This window comes from Lissotriton vulgaris, chromosome 3_2, assembly GCF_964263255.1.
Source record: "Lissotriton vulgaris chromosome 3_2, aLisVul1.2, whole genome shotgun sequence".
Lineage (NCBI taxonomy): Eukaryota > Metazoa > Chordata > Amphibia > Caudata > Salamandridae > Lissotriton > Lissotriton vulgaris.
In genome coordinates, this window is record NC_141690.1 from 296,390,800 (window position 1) to 296,410,383 (window position 19,584).

The window sequence follows — 19,584 nt, forward strand, 5'->3', positions numbered from 1 at the left end:
AGTATATTCAAACAACCCGTAGCATGTTTTAAAGGCCGTCTTCCATTCATCGCCCTTCCTCATTCGCACAAGGTGATAAGCCCCCCGAAGATCTAACTTTGTGTAAATGCAGGCCTTCCTTACTTGATCTAGCAGCACCGGAATAAGGGGAAGAGGGTACCTGTTACGGACAGTGTTTTTGTTCAGCATTCTGTAATCAACACAAGCCCTCAATTCACCATTAGCTTTCGCTATGAAAAATAAAGGAGAGGCTGCAGGGGACTTGGAAGGGCGGATGAAGCCTATAGCTTGATAATGAGTTAGATACTCTTTGAGGTGAGTAGTTTCGGGCACAGATAAAGCATACACACGACAAGAGGGCATCAGGGCTCCTTCCACCATATCAATGCAACAGTCGTATGAACGATGAGGTGGTAGTTCATTAGCCAACTGTTCGCTAAATACATCCGCAAACGACTGATATGCACTAGGTAATGATACCTCCTTTTCGGCCGCAGTAGCCACCTGAAAAGGAATAGACAGCTCTCTAGCCTGAGTAACCGGATGTGCTGACATATGTTCCTGACATACAGGTGAAGGAAACCTCAATTTCTTCTCTTTCCAATCAATATCAGGGTTATGATAGGAAAGCCAGGGCATACCCAGAATCACCTCATATTGTGGAGCCTCGATTATGTTGAGGGTTAACCTGTCCTGATGTTCCCCTTCGGGCAAGTCTATCACCAACAACACTTCTTCTGTTTGTTCAGTGATCATCCCAGATTTTAAGGGTTTCCCATCCACCGCCCACACTTCTTCTGGGTGCATCCGGGGTATGCGTCTCAAGTTCAAAGATGTTACCAGTCCGCTGTCTATGAAATTGCCCGTGGCCCCAGAGTCAATCATCACCAGAACTTGATGGCCCCCTAGCTGACTCACCAGACACATGGACAACACGATGTGGGATACTGAATCCCGAAGAACCTCACAAACCAGAGAAGGAAGCTTTAAGGGAGTCTGATCACCCCTTCCTTCATTATCTTTGTCGTATGACTCGGTGCTAGATATGGCTTACCTTTTCTTAACCCAACTCCCTGTATTCTTTGGCTTGGAGGGACATTCTCTCACGTAATGTCCTTTCCTTCCGCAATACATGCACAGCCCCTGGGTTCTACGGGTTTCCTTTTCTTCTCTAGTTAAAGGTGCTCTCACTGCTCCTATCTCCATAGGTTCATGGCTTTCCCCTATTGATGATGGCCCCTTCTTGCTGAAATACTCCGGCCTAGGGGAACCTCTGTCCCATTTTCTCCTGTCCCCTGATCTCTCTGACATTCTACCATCGAGTCGTAAGGAAAGGTTAATCATACCGGCACAGGTAGTAGGTTGGGGATCTATTTGCGCTATGACATCTTTCATCCCATCCCGCAGCCCTTGATAATAAATGGACATCTGTTTCTCTTCAGGCCAGGAAGACTCTGCCACCAATCTGTTAAAGGACGTTAAGTATGTAATCAATTCATTACGTCCCTGTCTTAACTCCATCAATTCCCTGTCAGCCCTGAATGTGGTGGCCCGTCTATCAAACACCCTCTCAAACTCGGTCCTGAAGGCCCCCCAGTCTGAAAGAATAGCATCATCTCTCCTTACCAGTGGGACAGCCCAACTTGCTGCATCCCCTATCATGTAAGATATGGCGAACGCTACTCTTGAATGGTGGTTGGGAAAGGACGCAGGTTTGCAAGAAAAATGCATCATGATCTGTGTAAGAAATATCTGCGTCTTGGACGAATCCCCCGAGTACCTCTCAGGACTTGCCAACGGTATAGGAGGAGGTACCGTTACTTGGATACGGGGATTAAGTGTAGCAGCATCAAAAGGGTTGCCAGCTAACCTATCCACTCTTTCTCTTAAGGCGGTAGCCTCTGCTCTAGAAGCCGTAGCCTCTGCTCTAGAGGCCACCAACTCTTGTTGAACTAATACTAGCGCTTGCAACACTTCCTCTAGGGTAGCCATGTTTGTTCAACAATCGTATCAGGTGGAGCATATATCGTGGGCTCGTAATTCTGTCAGGGCCTGCTCCACGGGATCCGATCGATGAACAAAGGGGTCCACCTCCTGATGTTACCAACACCCTGAAGGAGTACACAGGGGGTTCGAACCATCAGGCGAGGGATAAATAATGAAAAGAGACCGGGGACGGGAAGGGGTCAGCAGGGACAAGGGATCTGAAACGACAGAGCATACGTTTTATAACACCAATCAAATGTAAAGGCTACTCTCAATAATACTCTCTCAAACTTCTGAATACCTTGAGGGGCTGTACACATTCCTCCAACAAGTTTAAATGATATATCGGTTCAGCTTCCTGAAAGGAAACACAATGGTTATCATAACATATAACACACAGGTTTAAGATCTAGAAACAGTGAACCTTATTAATAGACGCCCCGGGTAAAATGACTTGTTCCTCTAAATTAGTCTTTGAGATAATTCACAAGTCTATCATCCGGATTTATTCTAAAAGAGTTTGTGGTATAATCCCCCACGTTGTCACTCCATCAAGCACTGTAATGTCCCTTAAATTCGCATAGAATATCTTTAAGCCAAAAAGATGCGATACGTTGGTGTACACTTCTGCATAAACAAAAGTCTTTAAACCATATAACGGCAACGTGTGGTTGCGACCACCACCACGCTCCGCTATTAGAATCTGATCAGACAAACAAAACGACTAGCCGGCAGTAGGTAGTGGATTACCACTCTACTCCGGACATTGCAGGAAATGAAGATATTTCTAACCGGCAGTAGGTAGAATGTAACTCCACTCTACTCCGGAATGCAGGACAAGAAAATACCATTCGAATTAAGCTTTCCGCGGTAACTTGCAGCAGCCGCCGCCAAGCTCCGGGAACAGATAACCCAGAGGAGCCGGGTTTGAAAGTGACACGCACAAGGCGGTGCGTTACTTCGACAAGGAAACAAAGTTGCAATCCCTATAATGCCGGCAAGCGCCCGTGAACAGGGCTCCCAGCAGATCCTTTGTTACAGTACCTTAACGCCGAGCGAAGCTTGATCAGCGCTCTCGCTTCCCAACGCGGCAGCAGCTCGATAGATGCCGTCTTCTCCCAGCAACACGAAAAACACAAAGAAAGGACACAAAATTACGAGCAACTCTTTTCCTGTGAACACCACCCTTATACTTCCCCCCTACAAGGATCATGGGAGATGTAGTTTCCTAACGATTGGGCAGGCGCGGTGATGCAGGAACCTGACATGTCTAACCCAGGGTGGTGTGGAGTGCAAAAAAACAATAGATTTGGGCCCAGATCTTTGGACTGGGATGAATGTGTGACATTGATCCACATTCGGTCCATCACCTGTTTTGTTTGCAATACCGCCATAAGTGCGCTGGGGATGCTCAGACGTGGGTCCCAGGCACTCCACACCACTGGAGTCAAGCTAGCCGGGCTGATGAGAGGTGTTACCTCGAAACCGGTCCGGTCCTCGGATGCTTGATTCCGTTCTGGGAAGGACATGGCTTTTGTAGTTCGGACTGGACTGTTCCCATGGGGCACAGGGTCAGAGCTGATTTGCATATCGCCATTGTCTAACCCAGGGTGGTGTGGAGTGCAAAAAAACGATGGATTTGGGCCCAGATCTTTTGACTGGAATGAATGTGTGACATTGATCCACATTCGGTCCATCACCTGTTTTGTTTGCAATACCGCCATAAGTGCGCTGGGGATGCTCAGACGTGGGTCCCAGGCACTCCACACCACTGGAGTCAAGCTAGCCGGGCTGATGAGAGGTGTTACCTCGAAACCGGTCCGGTCCTCGGATGCTTGATTTTGTTCTGGGAAGGACATGGCTTTTGTAGTTCGGACTGGACTGTTCCCATGGGGCACAGGGTCAGAGCTGATTTGCATATCGCCATTGTCTAACCCAGGGTGGTGTGGAGTGAAAAAAAACGATGGATTTGGGCCCAGATCTTTTGACTGGGATGAATGTGTGACATTGATCCACATTCGGTCCATCACCTGTTTTGTTTGCTAGACTGATTCTAGTCACACCACCTGCCTGCGGCCTTCCCAACTATATAGAAAACCGGCTGCACCCCACCCTCTCACATTACCTGTGCTTACCTGTTATAGGCCCGCTCCTTTTCACAGTCTGGACTGCGATGGGCACACCTGGCACCTAAAGGCTGCGTGAATCCTGTGGGCCCACTCACACATTTCTCTCCAGGTGGACCTCCACCCCTCCACTGGACACTGGAGCCGAGATTGCAACGGAGGCAGTTGAGGCTTACCTACCTGACTTGCGGACCGTGCATGTGCTCTGGGGATGTCTCCCAGCAAGACAGCGGGAAAGCGTGTGCAACAGCACTTAATCAGGGTCGCTCCACAAACAACACCGAGAACGCAATGTTCTCCTCCCACTTTGGCTGCCACCCTGGAAGGCACCATGAAGCAAATACTGTAGGAAATCTCAGCCGTAGGCTGTGGGCCTTGGGCTGTGGACTGGAGGTCTTGGAGACAACCATCTCCGCCCTGGCCATGGAGACCAAGTGCATCCATATGGATAAAGCCAGTTTAAAGATCTGCATGGACTGCCTGACCCAGCATGTTTCTGTGCTGGAGGAGCACCACAACATCATACCGGAACGAGACCAGGAACTCCTATTCCTATGCAGTAAAGTCATAGGGCCTGAGTCACAAAGGAAAACTGAGACGAAAGCCTAACTTTGTGAATCAGTCCAATAGACTTGGAAGACAGGACCTGCCGCTTTTCAGATTTCCAGAAAACCGTGGAAGGCCCTGACATCAAATTTTTCCTTGGGGCCACACTCTAGAAACTCACAGGACTAAACTTTGACCATCCCTTGGAGATGCAGAGGGCCCACCATCTTGGACCTCCCTGACGGGGCGCGTCCGCGTGCCCATGACCATATATAGCCTGCTTTCTACACCACAAACAGGCCCAGAAACTGATATCCTCAGCCCGCACCCACTGCCAGTACACATTCGAGGGACATGAGATCTGAATAGCACTGGACTTCTCCAAGGAAACTAACAAACCTCGCAAGGCCTTCGTCTCTGTTAGGCCTGTTCTCTGGCAATTGGACATTAAATATGGCCTCTTCGAACCCGCATGCCTCCAGATCACCAGGGATGGTGTCTCAAAGAAATTTTTTAACCCAGAGAATCTCAGTCAATTCCTGGAAGGTCTCATCCCTCAGGATATGGACTCTGCTTCTGGAGACAGCTCCACCCTGCCATCACTCTCCTTCCTGACCCCATCCAGTGGACTCTGTCGGAACTTGGGAGGCTCCCAATACAGAGACAGGGACCCTTATAGAGTTGCTCACTCCCTGGGTGACAGGACCCAGGCTCTTCAAGCGGTGGTCGCGCTCACACAGGAGCCCAACAGGGACAAGCCACGCTCCCCCCTGAAGCCCATCTCTGTCAAGGAGAGTGCATCCAAAGACCTGATGAATTACAACCGCCCTGACATGTCAGATGCTGAGTACCAGCTTACTTTATTCAGAGACTGTTTCTTTGCAAACTTTAATGTTTATCTTCTCAATGTTTGATTGCCACATGCATGCATCTTATCTCCTATGTGCCTCACGTGCCATGCGTTGACTGATCCCGGGAGTCCCCTCCACCCCAGGAGATACTCCATCTGACGGCCAGACGCGCGTGCGCAGCATCAAGGGCCTACCATGATATTCCTGCCTTATCCCTCTGAACATCACTGTCGCTCATCCCCTCAGTACCGGCAGTGGCTACGACCTTGTGCAAAACTGCTGACACACTCTCTAGATTTATTGGAACTGGATGGTGCGTCTCCTTTTTCCTCCTGCCTGACTCTATTCATGACCACCGAGGGCGTCGCCCCATTCCCTATCCCCCTCGTTGAATCCAAGTCTTGGGGTCACCCTCGCTCACTGACACATCCATATACATGCCCAGTCCCATACTGGAGGGTCCACCAGGACCCAACTGTGTGCTGCTTACCCCCCACCTCCTGCCATGTGCGAGGCTCTGACTATACTTTTCCTCATTCCCACTCTGACCCCCCTCACCAGCTGCATCACATGGCTTGGGCATGGGTACCCACAAATGGGTGCATCTGGACCCCAGCCCATGGATGACACCCCGGATTAATAGGCGTCCACCTGAAAGGTCTCTTCTCCCCCTCCCTCTTTGTTGCACAGCTGTTTGTGTCCCACCAACACACCTCTTCCCTCCACAGGTCCCTAGAGCTTGAATTTCCCCCCCACACAAATGTGACGCCAGCCCTGGCCACAAAGGCACCTGCGGACTTGAACACCTCTCTGCCAACCCTGCTGCCTGAAGGAAGCCACCCAGCAAGTTTCAGCCCACAAGCTTAGACCCGCAGCGTACAGCCCCGCATCCCTAGAGCTGCGTCCTTTGCACATACCTTACCCCCCTCTCTCACTGCCATCCTCTCTCCTCCTTTCAGATCCCCGCCCAACACATCCTTTAGTGACTCCTGGTCACTCATCCTCAGCACTGCCTGGTGCCAACCGGTAGTTATTCTACCTATGTGACTGGTCCCCTTGCCTGTCCACCTCTCGCTATTCCCCTCTTTCTCTCTCTTTCCTGCCTTCCCCTTTCTACCCCCACTTCATATCTTCTCCTCCTTTTTTCCTACCTTACCATACCTCCCTCCTCTTTCTCCTCCCCTGCTACCAGCCCACTCCTTGGGTCCAGACTTATCCTCACCCTACTCTACCTGTCTGTCCCCTTACCTGCCATAACCCCAACCCCACCTTGTGTCTACTCACACCGCTCCCCTGCCTATACAGTTTCTCCAAAATAGCGCACCCTTTCTCCTCCACCGCTTCACATAACATAGTGCTTACTTCCCCTATGAGCAGCCAGGCACCTCCATGGTCCCTCAGATCACACATGGCAGCACTCGTTCCTCACACCCCCCAGCCAGTGCGCATCCTCTTGTGGAACATCTAAGTGTTGTCCCATGCAGAGGGGGAGGCTCCGAGGACGAGGACCTCTGTCTTCTCCGAGTTGAGCTTCTGGCAGTTGCTGCTCATCTAGGATGCAACGTCCTGCATTCCTTCCTGGAAGCGGAGCCTGGTGGAGGTGGGGTCCTGGGTGAGGGAGAGGATAAGCTGGGTGTCATCGGCATAGGATTCTATGATGAGTCCGTGCTGTCCGACGATGGTGGAGAGAGTGGGGCTGAGCGATGATCCTTTGGGTATTCCGCAGTTGATTTCCATGGGTTCGGATAGGAAGGGTGCCAGACTGATTCAATTATTGCCCCAATACTATTTATGCAATGATGTCTGCAGCACTTTAGATCAGTCGAATTCTTATAAGGGACAGCAAGACTATCTGCATTACACTCACACTCCAACCCCCGACCAATGGTCAAAGTGATATTTTGTACACTTGAAGCATAAAACAAAAAAAAAGGAACATGCCTTGATGAAAATCCATGAGATGCTGCAGAGACTTTGGATGCACCGCAAAGATATAGAGTAGAAAGAATGGGCGCTGATGCATGGCCATGTTTTAATCTACTTGAGGTTTCAGTTCCCTAGGTAGCCTGCCCACTGCTGCCCATCTGGACCTAAACCTAGGGAGAAGCATGAAGATGCTGCACTAGGGTGACTTCCTTCAAAGCCAACCATGGTTCACCCTGTCACACGCAGAGATGCGGTCTGTGAAATAGTTAACGTGCTGTCTGCATGGGAGGGACTTCCAGGCAAACATCATAATGCAAAGACCTGTTGGTGGACACATAAGATCAGGCAGAAGCCCGTCTGCTGCTGTACAAGACTCAGCTTTGGATTTACCAAGTACGGAAGGCCTACTCCAGCAAGACTCCACCACACACCTTAGCAGAAAAGTGTAAAATGTAATTAACCAAGAGGAGGGGGCTCCTTGGACCATTCTTAAATTGCCTTGATCATCAATTCTCTCCAAAAGGGGATGTGGTAGATGAACAATGGAGGACTTAACCTAGCCCACCACTACAGTAATTTTACTTTACAACTGAGATAGGAGAACTCAGCCTCTGCAGCCGTATTTACTTTAGCAGAGAGTCGGTCACCTCAAAGGATACTGCTAATTAAGTGAGATCATAATTGTATGTGCAACTGGGAATATTAGTTACAGAATTGTTTATTTCCTCATACGTTTCCTTGGCTCCAGATAATTGGTCAGACATTCTCCATTAATAAATATTTGTACATTCTGCAAAATGTACTGTAGCAAAGTTTTTTTCTCAGACCAACCTCTGAAATCTGCAATCTACACCATCGTCAGATAACCTGGTAATCCCAAAAACCACTTTCCTCTTTTAATTGTAAATGTGATACATTTCCCTTTTGCACGGGATCCTTGATTACCTTCCATGGTTCCTTCCTGGAGCTCCAAACGATGCGGTCAGCTCCTGGCCCAGGATCTGATGAATACATGTCATGTAAAGCACACGCCAATGTGTAGACGGCCTTATAAACACTGTATGTCTCTCTGTAGTTCATGCGCTGAAATTCTCTCAACATCCGAAACGTCTTGTTTCCTGAGCAAAGAAGATCAGAAGAACTGTCCAAGAAGTCATCATCGTGTCCATCCTTTACCACGCACATGAATTGCATCTGCCATAGAGCTGTCAGAGCGGTATCATCGATAAACTTTGATGGAGTTACTTCATCGACAAAATCTTGAAATCCAATCATTTCTCCTTTTTGGATACAAAATGCTAGACTTCCATTGAATATTTTGGAGAGTAGAAAAGAGCCTAAAATGTTGCAGGTAGACGCTGACAGAATCCAGATTTTACGAGGTAACCTAGCCCAAACTTTGAAAGTGAAATAACTTGTAAGGGCCATTGGGCTGCTGTAGACAATGATCACCTTGGCGGTGGATATCCTGATGGCGTCCATGACAGTTTGCAAGTTCACAGCGTAAGTGAGAGTAAAATAAGCAGGAATCATATAGGAGAACTCGATGCAGCCTCCAGCCTGGCCAACCACCGCCCGCAGTTCCCGCAGCGCCCTCTCCCCACCGTCATCATCAGTGGTCAGAAGACCCACCCACGTCCAGTGGAAATACTCCAACAACTGAGCAACTCCAGCGTAGAAGGAGAGCTCGTTTGGGACTGTCCGGTAAAACGTTGGAAATCTTGTTCTGTCACTGAGTACAGGGGTCTGAGCGCCGTCGCTGATCTGCAAGGAAGAAAGGCGTGAAATAAACATTAAATAAAATCTGGCAACATCCTAAGCAAGAGGCAGAGAATACCACAAATATTCAACTCTAAAGGCACCAGCAAAGGAATCATGAGTTTGTGCCATTCGCAGCTCTCATTAAAAATCACAACAGACTATTACAAACTTTTACAATGTCATAACATGTTTAACAGTTTAGGTCCAGATGTATTGTTCGTGTGACGGGTTACGCTGTCACAAACATGATATGTATCCTGTCTGCGGTAATACAGGTGCATTCTATCCAATGACATTTGGGACAGAGTAACCAATCACTGGGCTCTAAATCAGGCCCTTTGTTCATAAAACACCACAATTCATACAAACCATCAAACAGTTTCAACAAACTAATTTTTCAAAGGTTTTTTGAAACAGCTTTCAACCCCTTGGCCGTGGCGATAATTCCGCTGCGGCGCTGGGAGGGAGGGGAGGGCTGCATCGCCAACATGCTTGTGACGGAACAACTCCATCACGAGTCATGGGCACGCTGTGCTTGTGACGGTCCCGCCCGCTCAACAGAACGCTCAGCCCAGGTGCGGAATTGACGCCACCAGGTGCGGCGGCCGAGCCGTGACGGAACCACTCCGTCACCAGCACAGCGCGTCCACGGGCCCACAGGCTTGGGGTGTGAGAAAGTGGCTCTATATATACTGGACCAGAATATGGTGCAGTGTGTAAAGAGTCCACAAACCCCAGAGGTATAACAGAGGTTAAAGCCAGGTGTGACCTTACTCTCTAAAGTGGTAGCTTGGTCGAGCAGTAAGGCAATATCAGAGGACAGTGTGAAGCATTTGTCGTACATACTCAGTCAGCAAAAGGTTTCACACACTCAAGGACTGAACTCCAGGCCAATTGTTTTTAGATCAAAAGATATAAGTGTTTTATTTTTAGAACCAACAGGTATAAAAATTTACTTTTCTCGATATGAGTACTCTCATATAATTACTTTGCAAAGAAGCAATAAACTTCGTAAACACAATAGGTACAATGGTTGCAGTAGGCAACACAATTCTAAACACAATTTAACATTGAGCTCAATGGGTTTTCTACACAAATGCAGCTAGTTACTTTATCGATTACTTTTGTAATACCAGGACAGGACCATTGAGTCAGTCTTGGAGTCTAAGCTGGAAACAGTTTAGCAAAAATGATTTGGCTATTGCTATGATTTTTAAGAAATATGAAGCTATTTCAAAAGTTCACACTTAGAAACTTTTCAATGAAGATCTGGCAATGTTATCCAATGGGAGGAAAATCAAGTTGCAGTTAAAGTACGTCCTCGTTGCTTTGGTAATCCAGGACTGGGCTCCTAAGTCCAGCACTGGGGTCTCTACGTAAAACAGGTAAGCAATTACATTTCAGTAGTAGGTACGATTTTTAAGGAATATTTGTAATTTTCAAAAGTAGACAGAAGAAATTCACAGAAAACCAGTCATTGGTTTCCTATGGCAGAAATTTAGATTACTAGTAAACACAGTTGTGATTACTTTTGTGGTTCAGTACTGGGCTACAAGGTACAGTACTGGCTTCTCTCCTGATTACAGGTGAGTACTTTGGATTTTGATATTCGGCTGATTTTAAATGAATATTTTAAAGTTTCAAAACTTCACACAGAAGATGTTTCGAGTCAAACCAGTCAATGTTATCCTATGGCAGGAAAGTGACTCATCCTTTTTCAGGTGAGTACTCGACTGGTGAAGTTAAGGTTCTGGGCATAGACTCAGGGGTCCCACAGGGTCATATAGGTGCAGTTAGTACACCCTCAGCGGCACAGGGGTGTCCGGGTGCAGAGGTGGTTAGGCCCAATGTTATCCAATGAGAGGCAGGGGCCTTCGGTTGGTGGCTGCTGGCTAGCACGGCTGTGGGAGCTGGGCTCCTGGTCACTTGCTCAGGGCAAATAGGGAAGTAGAATAGGGTACAGGTTGCACTGCCAGGGTCACTCGGTGGCTGGGTGCAGGGTGCTTTTGAGCCGTCGGGAGCTCAATGTTATCCAATGAGAATCTTGAAAAGGGAACAAAGGCTGCAGGCTCGGGGACGGTGGATCTTCAGGAGCGACCAACACTTTGAGGGGTAAGTTGGGATCTTGGAGGATGGTAGGCACCCAGGAGTTGGGCACAGGGGGCCTTGGGGTGCCGGGTGCGTGGGTGTCTTTTGAGGTCGGGAAATCTTACCTCCGGCTGGTCTCGGTCGGAGGGGTCCTTTGTCCTGAGGCTGCAGGCGTCGTCTGGGTCGTCGAGGAGGGTCCTTGGGCACTGGATTCCGAGTCAGAATCGCCGTGTGGCTGTCCTCAGGGTCTTGGTTCACTCCAGCACAGGCCAGGCTTAGTGGGTGCAGAGTGTGCAGGGTTCTCAGTTCAGTTCCGGGCTAATGCCAGGGCTTGTTACTTGCTTTGAGCAGTACCACTGCTCGTGGGAGACCCAGTTAGTCAGAGTCACAAGGCCATCAGGTCCTACAGGGTTTTTTTAGGTTGCTGACCACTGGAGACGCCGGGGTTTAGCAGGAGCAGGTTCGAGGGTCGACAGGCCGGTAGGTCTGGGGCCAAATCAGTTGGTGTGTTCCTCTTCTTAGCAGCTGCACGGCAGGTCTTCTTGTTTCTTGTTCTTGTTTCTTGGTATCTGGATCTAAGGAAGGAAGGTTCAGGGAGCCCCTAAATACTGAATTTAGGGGTGTTACAGGTAGGGCAAGGACAGGGACCAGAAGGTCCCTGTCCTGCGGTGGGTACACCCCCTAGACTGCTCCTCTCCTGTGGGAGGGGTCAGGAGCCTAGCTGTGATTGGGCAGGGCTCCTCATCTTCAAGATGGCCTCAGCCCGGGGTCGTGGGGGTCAGGACTGGTGGGGGCCAGTTGCTGGGTACAGCAAATGGTCTGGAGAAGCTCAGGGACGCGGTATGCCTTTGAAGCTTCCCCCTGCCTATCCTGGGGGAGGAGACCTAGCACCTCGCCCAAGGATGTGCATTCTTGCAGGCCCAGGAGAGTGGGGGCTCTCCACCCAGGGGTCCAGCAACATGTCTGCTGTGTGGCAGCCTCTGCAGCCACTCAGCCCAGATGTGGATTGTAGGTTAGGTTTCAGGGGGCATCTCTAAGATGCCCTCTGTAGTGCATTTTACATTAAATCCCACACTGGCATCAGTGTGGGTTTAATGTGCTGAGAAGTTTGATATAACACTTGTCAGTGTTCAGTGTAGCCATTATGGTGCTGTGAAGTTCGGAATGACAACCTCGCAGAACCATATACTCTTAATGGCATCACTGTACTTACAGTGCCCAGGAATGGCCCTGGGTACTGTAGGGGAAAAGGGCTCATGCACCTTTGCCCACACCACTGGCATAGGGCACCCAGCTAGAGGGGTGGCTGATGTATGCCAGGGCAGTGGGGTTGTGGGCATGGCACACAGGGATGTCTGCCATGTCGACTCTTTGTTTAGTTCTGCACCTAGACACTCAGCCTGCAAAGGCAGTGTGTTGGTGTCAGGGTACAGGGCCCCTAAGGGTGGCACAATAAGTGCTGCAGCCCTTAGGGGTCTTCTCTGGTCACAAGGCCCTGGGTACCTAGGGTACCATTTACTAGGGGCTGATATGTGGCCAGAGATGCCAATTGGGTTTAGGCTTTAGTATAGTTTTTAGGGAAGGAACACAGGCTCTGGGTACCTGATTGGCTGGGACCCAGGGCACACCTAGGAAAAGTGCATCAGGTATCAGGCAAAAAGTGAGGGGGGGGGGGGTACTGCATCAGGAACTCACTTTCTCACATGGAGCCACCGGGGACCATCTATGCTTCCAGGCATCGGTCTCCAGGGGGTCAGAAAGATGCACCACTTTTCATAAATGGGGCCCTGATTCTGCATATCCTCTTCCTCTGGGGCTCTGGTGGGTCATCCTGACTGTTAGGTGGGTTGGGGGTGGTTGACCTGTGCTGAACTAGGTCCTGGCTGCTCTATTCTGCAATCTGGTGGAGCTGATCCCAACGCCATGTAACAATCTATTGTAATAATGCAGCCAAGCAATGAAAATACGGCTTAGCAGCAACTCTTGTAAATATGCCCTTAACTTCTAAATTGTTGCTAAATGATTTTATCACACAATACATCTCTGGGGAAAACATTTCCAGGCAGATTATTTATAGCGATCTTCCATAAATGATAACGGTCAGCCTATTAATTGGGATGAAGAGTGCCTGATAGCGAGTGCAGATGTATGCGAGGGTAATGCATTTACTGAGGAAGAGTGGAATTACAGCATGGCAGAAGATGAGGTTCTGGTATGTGTAAAGAAACGGGTGACACAAGGATGGCCTAAAGAGCAGTCTGTTCCTGTTGGATTACAGACGTATGTCAAGGTGGCTGATAAATTGTCTGTTGAAAAGAAAGAAATGCTGATTGGACTTGATAAGTTAATTCCCTTCAGTGGGTTAAGACGCAAGATTACAAGATTATTTTGATCGACATGAGGGTCATCTGGAACAAACCATTGCTAAAAGGAAGATCAGAGAGAGTTGTTGGTGGCCTGGTGATGGAGCAAGGTTTCATAGGTACAGAAACTTGCTTGGATTCAATCCTCTCGAAATAACATGTAACAAATTAACCAACATTTTAGTATCTACGGGAAGCTTTCCTCTGTGCTTTACTAACAGTAACCCGAGTGTCCTAAAATGGCACGAAAACGCGGGAACCTTTCTGCGCATCCGTCTGCTACATCTACGTAGTATGACGTATCTTTGCTTTTGGTGGGAATTCTTTGTAGCTGCGCACTAGTGCCAAAGATGGCCGCTTCAAACCTCACATGCTAATGGATATGCTGTGCCTGAACTAAACCTTGTGTGTTCTGCTTAACTATTAATGATATAGTTAAAATAAAGTAATGTGGTTAGAGTGGAAATATGTGGTATACAGTGCATTCATTTATTTTTGTATTCTAATATGTCTCTCTATGACTTTATTATTAGCTCGTATTTGGGCCTGAAGTGTGTCTGAAAATTCCATTTTGAATCTGCTGTACATGCGCACTCAAACTCAGAGAACCTCAAAGCCCTGGCATCGAAAGACTGCCAAAGTTCATCTTGCCCACGATGTGCCTGGGAAACTGACCGTCTGACCCCACGAGAGCCATTTTGAATCTGCTGTACATGCACACTCAAACTCAGAGAACCTTGAAGCCCTGGCATCGAAAGACTGCCAAAGTTCATCTTGCCCACGATGTGCCTGGGAAACTGACCGTCTGACCCCACGAGAGGAAGAAATATTGATTGTATTTATACGTTGTATACGAATTTGAAATAATATTGCTGGGTGGAAATAAAATCATAGGAAAGTAAATAATGGGCTGGAACATTGATCAACTATATCGAATGGAAATGACCTCACACTGTTTTGGCGTGATGACCTTTCCTCCTTTTTCTGACCAATCAAATAAAGTGAATACACATTTTCTCAACATTGGGGGTGGTACATGAGTACCATTGAGTTGGGTAACAATAAACATCTGTTATTCAGTGCCAGGACACCGACGGGTAATCGTGCGCTTTACAAATACACCTGTTATGCTATGTTATGGTACATTGCCCTGGAAAATAGTATAACTATGGTAGGCTTAGTCAGTTAGATTGTCCGACTTGTCACAGACCTGTCACTGACTCAACGTATGCTGAAGGAGAATCGAGAGCAGAGTACTGGTTGAGCACCCTGACAGAAGAATCGGGGAGTTTTGTTGAGGAAGGAGACTCGATCTACCCAGTCGGGGTCCAAGTGTAGCTGCAGTGAGGGGTGTGACGCTGGTGTGGCACTTAGCAGAGGACACCTGTCCTGTCTTGCACCTGTCCTGTCCCGTTGGCACCTGATTAGTCAGCAGCCCTTTTTCTCGGCCCAGTCTGTGGCCAGGGTTGGTCCTTGCACCATTCTAGGAAAATATAATCTGTGTGGTATGTCCTTGTATCATTTCCCTTTCTCACCCTTCCCTGGTACCAATGTCTAAAGGTATTATCTTAAAGTCTTGCAAATATTATGCTTTGATTATTCTTTTCTTACTTGTAAAGCCCCTAATATCACTACTGTGGCAGCTGACTCATAATATATTGCACAGATAAAGTGTTTAAAACTTACCCGAGTCTGTGGTTATTTTCATTAAGGTAAATGTTATTTACCACCTATTATTCTAACTCCTTTGATCCACGAGATTTAGGCCTTAGAGCACAAGTGACAAGGATTTGGTAAGTCATGGTGTACAGGTATAAGTCCTAAGGAGGAATAATATTCTGATAGGCAGGTAGTTAAGTCGCATTACCGTTTAAAGGTGTGAATTTTCATGGGCACAGGTGAGTATGGTAAACTGAGCTTGTAATCCCCGCGCCATCACTGGTATGGACTCTGAGATTGATGCCAATGTTAGAACATGTGTCTTTTGTGCTAATAGTGACAAAAGCATGAAGATTGAGACCATGATACTTCAGCCCAGTGTGTTACCTTTTGGGGAGTGGTCAAAATTGCCTAGCGATTTCATAGGTCCATTCAACATTTCACCACAAATACCCAAGCATGCTTGAGTTATAGTGGATCACCACAGCAAGTGATGGGAGGTATATTTCATGTGGAAGCCTACAACGTATGCTGATATTAAATCTTTACAGAAGTTGTTTATGAGGGAATGTTGTCCCAAAGAAATTGTCTCTGATAATGGAGTGCAATTTGTGTCCAATGGGATGGAGTAATTTTCATTCTTTCATTCAAGAAAACTTTATTGTGACTATTATAGCCATAAAAGCACATTAAATTTACATCAATTCCAAATCAATGCTAGATTAAAATTACAAAATCATAGGAAACATTAGAATCTAGGCATAAATAAAAAGATAATACCACTAATTAAAACTATAACATCATCATTTTGGGAATTTCATTAGTTAAAACATACAATGAGAATATCATTAAGTAAAAAGTGTTCATTAAAAAAGCATGTGATCGCATTCCAGCACAGTAATGTATATTACTGTAACTTTTAGGGTTTACCTCCGTCAACCTCGTACTGACAATAATAATTCCAGGATTTATTCAAAGTGGCGGGTATGGGAAAAGATGAAATGCTACAAATTACTTGTGGTCTGATCTGATTTTACCAAATTCCTTCGTGTTGACCACATAGAAAACAGAAATTTCGAAATTGCAACCACATAAACCGGGTCAGTGTCTGATTTTAGGATCCTAAAAATTTCATAATAGCTCCTAACGCCCCGGTTCCTACAAAGTTGGATAATCCATTTCCGCCTGGCCTGTTTATATATTATTATTATTATTATTATTATTAAACAAAACAAGAGCAGCCCATAAGTCCTTGCAAACTGGGTAAGTACAGTTGTACTAAAGAAACAACGTTCACAAGGAACTCATTTAAAATGTTTGATAACAGTTTGTGGCAATTTGATTGATTGCCCTGCCCGATAGAAAACTATATACTGGTGATCTCTTCTATATATTACTATGATTCAATCATTACATTTTACACTGACAAGCTCACTGAACAACCCAATGGTTATAGCCTATTTCACTGAACTAGGCACTTTATTTCTACAAAAGTCAGAAATTTATATACATTTCACACAAAAACATTAAGTAAACATTGAAAACAATTTTTGAGAAAAACATTCACATAACCCCAAGTGTGGTGACCGTAACCATATTTATGTGAAAAGTTGTGACACAACAAGGTTAGATATAGGCTCCCACCTTCCAGAACTACGTGCTTCCAGTAGATTAACTGGAGCTGAAATAACTGATCTACAGTGGAAGTTTTGGCCCTAAAACCTGCTTGCAAAAGGGTCAGAATATCATGGTCTTGAATCCATTCCTGTAGTCTTTCGAATAGCACCCTTGCAAAGAAATGTTGCAATACATCAATGAGGCTTTATAAATAGGGACAATCTCTGCCCCAGCCCACGTGGGAGGGGCAGGAAGACCATGGAGAATTGCGTTAAAAAGTGATTGAAGATAAGGAGCCCACACTACCTGTTCGCTTCTGTACAGGACCTCAGGAATTCTATCTAATCCTGGAGCTTTGTTCAGTCGGAGCTTGGCTAAGGCTATTTGGACCTCAGCCAAGGTGCAAGGTGGTATATTCCATGAAGGATCGGTGGTCAAACAACAGACTGGAGGCACACTTGGTTCAGTTGGCAGAGTTAAATATAACTCTTTAAAATATAGACGCCAGGCTTCCTCACCAAGGAATGTCTGACATAATATCGACAGACAGAATATCGAAATACAAAAATATCGGAGCAAAAATATCGACATCAAAAATATCGGAATCCTATCTTCATAAAGGTAAGTACAAAAATATCGAAAAAATAATATCGTAGTACAAAAATATCGGAATCAAAAATATCGTTTTTTTAAATGTATTAATAATAATGTAAAAATAATTTTAAAATACATATAATTTTACAAATATTAAATAAAAATATTAAAACAAAATTAAAACTAATACATATACATTTAAAATAAATAAAACGCTTAATAATGTAATGTAATTATTTTTTTTAATGTTATTTATTTGATTTAATGTAATATTTTTTGGTTTTTACCCTGTACGCCTGTACACCAAAAACCCAAAACTGACCCTGAACCCTAAAAATATCCCTGTACCCCAAAAACCCAAAACTGACCCTGAACCCTAAAAATACCCCTTTACCCAAAAACTGAAAACTGACCCTGAACCCTAAAAATACCCCTTTACCCAAAAACTGAAAACTGACCCTGAACCCTAAAAATACCCCTTTACCCATGAACTGAAAACTGACCCTTATCCCTAAAAATACCCCTTTACCCAAAAACTGAAAACTGACCCTGAAACCTAAAAATACCCATTTACCCAAAAACTGAAAACTGACCCTGAACCCTAAAAATACCCCTTTACCCAAAAACTTAAAACTGACCCTGAACCCTAAAAATACCCCTTTACCCATGAACTGAAAACTGACCCTGAACCCTAAAAATACCCCTTTACCCAAAAACTGAAAACTGACCCAGAACCCTAAAAATACCCCTTTACCCAAAAACTGAAAACTGACCCTGAACCCTAAAAATACCCCTTTACCCAAAAACTGAAAACTGACCCTGAACCCTAAAAATACTCCTTTACCCAAAATTAATTAATATTATTTAATTACCAATTAATTATTAATTAACAATAACAATAAAGTAAATATATTAGCACATTAGCTGTAATTAATTTAATTTAATAATTAATATTAATTTTCCAAATTAATTAAGAATAACAAAAAATTATATATAAAAAAATTACTATAATTAATGTAATTAAATAATTAATATTAATTAATTACCAACTAATTAATAATTATAAATATGTACAAAATTATATTAATTAATTAACTAATTAATTTAAATTAATTACCAATTAATTAATAATTAAAATATGTACAAACATATATTAATTAATTAATTATTATTAAATTACTTCCCACCCTATTCCCCTATAAACCCATAACCCGCTACAGAACATATTTATCAATTAATCAATTAATTAAAATTAATTAAAAATTATTTCTCAATTAATTAATTAATAATTCCTACTAATTAATACTTAATTTAACATAATTAAATTACTTCCCACCCTACTCCCCTATAAACCCACAACCCGCTACAGAAGTAAAAGACAATATTTAATTAAATTACATTAAAAATAAATAATAAAACATAATAAATACAATATAATATACACAAAATGTATTTAAAAATTGATATTAGTAACATCGAAGTTATTTATTTCGATATTATTGACATCGATATTTAAAACTTCGATATTACTGATATCATACTAATATCGATATTAAGACTGTCGATATTACTTACCTTCGATATTTTGTCCCATCGATATTTAAACTTCGATATTTTTGTATATCGATATTTAAAAATCGATATTTTGTCTGTGTACCCTCACCAATATTTGCTTCAATAGTGGTCTTGCCCTCTGTTTTCCCAGTGTGGACCGAATTCCGAAAAACTCTAACATCTTTTGAATCTAGGGCGATCTTAATAGCCTGCCATCTATCTGCTTCCCATTCTGATTTTGCTTTAAAAAAATTTTTTTAAAAGGCCCTAGCTTCCCTAATACGTAGGCTGTCACCCCCCTTAAGGGATAGTAATAGAGTATGCTTTCCCACCCTACACCCCCTGCTTAAACCAGGGGTTTTTATCCCCACGGTGTTTACACTTGGAAGGCTTACTACTATAAAAGAAGTCCCCCAAGGCTGCAACCATTTCCGGGTGGATTTCCCCAGATCTTCACCGGGTCCTGGGTTGGCAGGGTTTCCTAGGGCAAAGCTTAGCTTTTCTAGGAGGGGA

The 19,584-nt window shown here is 45.1% G+C and overlaps 1 protein-coding gene across 1 annotated transcript in view; it reads right to left on the reverse strand.

Annotated features, from left to right (window-relative positions):
- Nucleotides 1-8,293: 8,293 nt before the first annotated feature.
- Nucleotides 8,294-19,584, reverse strand: part of LOC147725746 (extracellular calcium-sensing receptor-like) — a 96,008-nt gene continuing 84,717 nt past the window's right edge. Inside the window, exon 3 of the mRNA XM_086964490.1 lies at nt 8,294-9,199. Within this exon, the coding sequence (XP_086820616.1) occupies nt 8,294-9,199 (906 nt within the window). The remainder of the gene's footprint in view (nt 9,200-19,584) is intronic.